The following is a 6,046-nucleotide window of genomic DNA, read 5'->3' as shown; positions in this document are numbered from 1 at the left end:
ACGACTGGCTTAGGTGGTCTAATGTTCGGCAAACTGTTCGGTATACAATCAGATTAGACATAGTTTGTTCGTTTTTAAATTCGTGTTATTAGGTGCAGGATATTTCAACAAGAGTTTCAACAGCAACAATATTGTAATCCAATACCCAACAGTGATCAGGAAGCGCCTATATTAATGACTGTTCAGCAAAAGTTGGGATAGGTAGTATTCCAAGTAAGGTGGACCAGGGATGGTTGGAAGAATGAGAAAATAGGGAGATCACTGACCATTGCTTCAATCTCCTTTTACATGTATCATCCATTTTAATTTATTATTGCAGCGTTTCACAATTTTTGCTCAACATGTGAAAATAAATGTCATGTTAACGTGGGGCTACATTTGTACAGTTCAGTCATACTATTAAAAGACATGGTAATCAAGTTACAAATTATACTTCAATCGAACTGTTTAAAACCTTTTGCTAACCCTTGGAAGTGGTTTCTTCCTGAAAATCTACACTTTGCGAGAAGTCAGTGAATGAAGTCGGTGAATGTTGCTTTATTGATTTGTTAGATTACAATATGGCACTGTTATGGCATTGCTATCTTTTGGATGTTGCTCTATTACATCATCACTGTAAAGATGCTTGCTTAATTGTAGCAGTCACCATTTTAAATATGAGAGTTACTCAAATGTTTTCAAGTTATTATTGTAATGTTACTGTAGTAAATCCAACACATTAGCTTGCACAGAAAAGCACTTTTTATTAAACCATTAGCATCCAAGGTACATATATAGCGTGTCGCATTTTCAGCATTTAAATAATATTTAGAAACTAAGAAGTGTTTTTACTGCACATTACAGTCCGCAGGGACTGAAGCAAATCATTTTTCACATTGTTCCAATTTGCAAGCATAGCTCCTCATTGACAACATAGATACAGAGTAGTAGAAGATATGAGAGCTCTATGATAGTTGCCTCTCCAACATACCAGCTCTTACTGCTTAATATTTCTCGCCATGAACTGAGTAGTTACTACAGGGACACCTAGGTTGGATTGTTCCAGAAAAGCATCCATGTTCCAGGAGCCTGCAAGAGAGACCAAATGAATGGATTTAATGAGATGAGACAGAAGAGCAAATTAACTGATAAAGATTTAAATGGACTCTAAGACTGATAGTTCTCTATGCAACACATTATTTGCTTTGTGCTACCACCCATTCATATAATTATTTACTAAACATTATAGTAGCTCAACTGCATTTGGTGTCAGAGGAGGGCAATTGATAGCTTTGATCTGGAAGAATGAATGGAGTATGTGGGCATGGCTAGAATCGGTGAAAGGCTCAGGAACTGAAGTGATGGCAAGGCAAAGTGTAATATTTTGCATGCATACAATCATGTGATCATTACTGAAGTTATGGAATTTCAATAGACCAATGACTGGTACAGGACACATATATGGTTATGAGGAAGCATTAACACAGTATTCAAGGGCACAATGCAGTTACAGAGCAAAAACACATGTATGGGTACTGACATAATAAACAAATTATGACTGATAAACTCAAAATGTATCCTGTAATAGAAGTGATGGATCAAGGACAATTGTTTTAAATGTTAGTAATGAATCCTATCGGGACAAAACAATTGTAGTTTCAATGGCTCCCACCCACTGACTCACGGCCCCATTAATCTTTTGGGGTCGCTGGCATGATATTAATTGAACTTGTAGCAAAATGCAGGGATAGCAGAAAGTCTAATGACCCTATAGATATATTGTACTCCTAACAGACAACACATTTACTTGGGGACACATTAACCCATTCTGCTCACATATCCACAGTATAATCTGCTGACTTTTTCTAACAACTTCTGAAATCCTCAGCACTTTATATAAGTTTTGCACTTGTCTGTTCCTATCCATTTCCTGCAATTGTTTTTTTTTTTTTTTTTTTTTTTAAATCTGTCCATATCTCTGCTACATCATTGGAGCCTTTACCCTATAACTCCCCTATACATAATCACTGTATTATATTATATAAAACCCCATTCCCTATAATGCTCTTTTATCTAATCACTGCTACAAAGCAGCACATGCTTTTAAACTTTCCTATATCTAATCACAGCTGTATTACAGGAGACCATATCATATAAATCTCATGTCCCTAATCACTGCTCTATAAATGCCCATACATACTAAATATAGTATCCCTAATCACTGCTCTAGTACAAGAGCCCATACATTCTAAATGCCTTATCATTAATCACTGCTCTGTAACTGGAGCCCACACATACTACTTATATTATCCCCAATCACTGCTCTATAACATGAGCCCATATATTCCAAATCTCTTAGCCATAATCACTGCTCTATATAGCCAGGATCCCATACATTCTAAGTATTGCATTTCTAATCACTGCTCTATAACTAGAGCCCACACACTCTAAATCTCTTATCCATAATCACTTCTCTATAACAGAAGCCCATATATTCTAAGTATCGTATCTCTAATCACTGCTTTATAACAGGAGCCCATACACTTTAAGTATCTTTTTCCTAATTACTGCTCTGTAACAGGAGCCTTACTTTATAATTCTCATAGACTTAATCACTGCTCTTTAGCAGGATCCCTCACTGTAACTATCACTGCCCTGTTACAAAATTAATCAGAATATAAATGTTTACCTTCACTACAAATTTGTCATGTAAACTGAATGTGATATTCAGACAAGCTGAAAGTTTGGTTATATAAAACATACCTACAGATTGTTCATCAGAGAGAGGAATAGGAGACGATCCTGGGGTCTGCATATAAAGCAGCACCTGATATCTGTGGTATCCAGTTGATGGAGGGGGTGAGGGACGACGGTAAGCTACGAATAGCAAGAGAGAAGATGTTAAGTGGAGTGAGGATATTAGTGATTTGACAACAATATTGGAATTTTACTGTATTTATGTAATTTTGAAAACATTTGAAAACCAAAAGTGACTCATATGGGCTCTATTCGCATAAAAAATAACCAGGGCCTGACCGTATTCATCGATGAGTACTTAAGGAAGTAAGTGTGGAAATAAGTGAACCTCTGTTTTTAATCTTTCAAGATTATTTTCTTTCAGGAAGTGTAACAAAGGATTGGAGGAAGGCAGATGTAGTTCCTATATTCAAAAAGGGTTCAAAATCATTACCTGGAAATTATGGACCTGTGAGTTTAACTTCTGTGACTAGGAAAGTATTTATAAGGTTATTAAGGGATACTATTCAAGAATTCCTTCAGAAGAACGTGGTTATCAGCAAAAATCAGCATAGTTTTATGAAGCATAGGTCATGTCACAATAACTTGATTGCATTCTATGAAGAAGTAAGCAGAAGTATAGATCAGGGTGTTGCAGTGGACGTGATCTATTTGGATTTTGCCAAGGCATTTGATACAGTTCCACACAATAGATAAGTGTTCAAACTCAAATAAATCGGTGTAGATGAAAATGCTTGTTCTTGGGTAGAACATTGTCTTAAAAATAGAGTACAGAGAGTTGTCATTAATGGTACATTTTCAATCTGGACAGAGGTGGCAAGTGGTGTCCCTCAGGGTTCTGTTCTGGGACCCCTTCTATTTAACATGTTTATAAATTATCTTAAAAAAGCATTGAAAGTCATGTTTCAGTGTTTGCAGATAACACAAAACTCTGTAAAGTAATACAATGTGAGCAAGATATTACTTTGCTGCAGATGGATTTAGATAGACTGGGGTACTGGGCACTCAAATGGCAGATTAAATTTAATGTAGAAAAATGCAAAGTTATGCACTTCTGCGTAAAGAATACTCAAGCAACTTATACGCTTAATGGAAGCGAATTAGGGATAATAACAAATGAGAAGGACTTGGGAATTGTTATAGACAACAAACTATGCAACAATTTGCAATGTCAATCAGCAATAGCTAAGGCCAGTAAGGTATTGTCATGCATGAAAAAAGGCATTGATTCTCGGGATTAGAATATCATTTTGCCTCTTTATAAATCGCTGGTAAGACCACATCTTGAATATGCTGTGCAATTTTGGGCACCTGTTCTAAAGAAGGATATTATGGCACTAGAAAAAAATGCAGAGGCAGGCTACAAAATTAATAAATGAATGGAACATCTTAGCTATGAAGAAAGGTTAAGAAATGTAAACCTGTTTAGTTTAGAAAAACGACGCCTCAGAGGGGATATAATAATATTATACAAATATATCCCTGGCCAATACAAACCATTGTGTGGAAATCTATTCACAAACAGAACTTTACATAGGACATGAGGTAATGCCTTTAGAATGGAAGAAATAAGATTTCATCTAAGGCAAAGGAAAGGTTTTGTTTTTTACCATAAGAATAAAAACACACACACACTAACAGACATAAACACTCACTCACTAAATTTCTTTTTATTTAACCCCCCCAGCCTCCTTACCTTTGGGAATGCTGGGGGGGGGGGAGGTTCTCTATCTCCCTGGGGTCTAGTGGGGCTGCCGGTCGGCGCTGGCGGGCGGCTGGCGAGGGAGCACTTCCCCTGAGCTGTCTGCTCAGCTCCCTCGCGCGCTGCAGAGTGAGGCTGGGAGCCGGAATATGACGTCATATTCCGGCTCCCGGCCTCACTCTGCGGCGCGCCAGGGAGCTGAGCAGACAGCTCAGGGGAAGTGCTCCATCGCCAGCCGCCCGCCAGCGCCGTTCCCTTTAGCGCTTGTTGTGTTCAGTTGTGTTCCTTCGTATTGACCTTGGCTTTGTTTCTGACTACGTTATCTCTTTATCCTTATCTGTTCGCCGGCTTGCTGTTTACTGTGTACCAGACCCCGGCTAGTCCTAGTTTACGCTGTCTCTTTGTGCCCTTGACCTCGGATCGTTCCTGACTCTGTCTCCACTCATATACGTCTAGTCCGGCCATTCTAAGGTCCGGTAGACGTATCTCTCCTCTGTGTTGTCTTTTGTCGAGTTGAATCCTGTGAGTTGGGGTATACTTTCGTTACATTACGATAGGGCCATGGACCCCGCAGATTTGGCTCAGCAAATGGCTTCTCATGAGGCAAGGTTTGTAGAGCAGGATCACCGTATGGATCAGATAGCTCAGGCTCTCCAGACGCTCTTGTCTAGAACTATTCCTGCACCCGCACCTAACCCTCCTACACCTCTTCTTCCCGAAGTATCCAATTTACCTAATACTTCGCCCCATTTAACACCCCCTCCCAGGTATGTAGGGGAAGCTAAGACAGAGGTTTCATTAATCAAATAGAATTCCACTTTGAGATGTATCCACGTTCCTTTCCCACTGATAGGTCTAAAGTGGGGTTTTTGATGCATCAACTTACTGACAAAGCACTTGAGTGGGCAAATCCTATTTGGGAGGCCAATGGACCTATGGTGCATAATTTCAATAGTTTTCTAACGGCTTTTCGTAGAACTTTTGACACAACGAAAAGGTCCAAGAATGCTGCAAGAGCATTAATGAGAATTAAACAGGGTTTTAGGTCTGTGGCTGATTATGCTATTCAGTTTCGTACCCTTGCTTCACAGGTAGATTGGACAAATAATGGGTTAACTACTGCGTTCATGGAAGGTTTATCTGACACTATATTGGATGAGGTAGCAGCAAGGGAGCTTCCTATTGCATTAGAGGACCTTATTGATTACCTCATTGATATAGATAATAGGATTCGTGACAGGCTCTATACTAAGAACAGGAATAGACGTTTTGTTACACCTATTAACCCCAGAATTGATAAATCTGAGAGTGTTAAAGTATCTGAGGAGGAACCCATGCAATTAGGGGTTGCCAAACTCTCTGATACTGAAAAATTACTTAGGAGAAGGGACGGACTCTGTCTATACTGTGGTAGGAGAGACCATATGGTAAAGGAATGTCTTTTGCTTCCGGAAAACTCTCGCACCTAAGACCTTATAGGGGACTGGCCTTGGGTGTGATATCTAAGTCTCCTAAATTGCCTCCTAACCGTTTGCTTCTCCCTGTTTCTCTTCATATGGGAGAGAGTTGTTTAAACAAAAAAAATAGATCTAATTAGGAGCAACATAG

The 6,046-nt window shown here is 39.0% G+C and overlaps 1 protein-coding gene across 1 annotated transcript in view; it reads right to left on the bottom strand.

Annotated features, from left to right (window-relative positions):
* Positions 1-723: 723 nt before the first annotated feature.
* PEBP4 (phosphatidylethanolamine binding protein 4) overlaps positions 724-6,046 on the bottom strand; it is a 190,104-nt gene continuing 184,781 nt past the window's right edge. The window contains exons 6-7 of the mRNA XM_063445506.1: positions 2,743-2,856; positions 724-1,068 (exon numbers count right to left, since the gene is read on the bottom strand). Coding sequence (XP_063301576.1) covers positions 977-1,068; positions 2,743-2,856 — 206 coding nt within the window. The 3' untranslated portion in view covers positions 724-976. The remainder of the gene's footprint in view (positions 1,069-2,742; positions 2,857-6,046) is intronic.

Source organism: Pelobates fuscus, chromosome 3 (assembly GCF_036172605.1).
Source record: "Pelobates fuscus isolate aPelFus1 chromosome 3, aPelFus1.pri, whole genome shotgun sequence".
Classification (NCBI taxonomy): Eukaryota; Metazoa; Chordata; class Amphibia; order Anura; family Pelobatidae; genus Pelobates; species Pelobates fuscus.
This window is presented reverse-complemented; position numbering and strand designations above follow the sequence as displayed.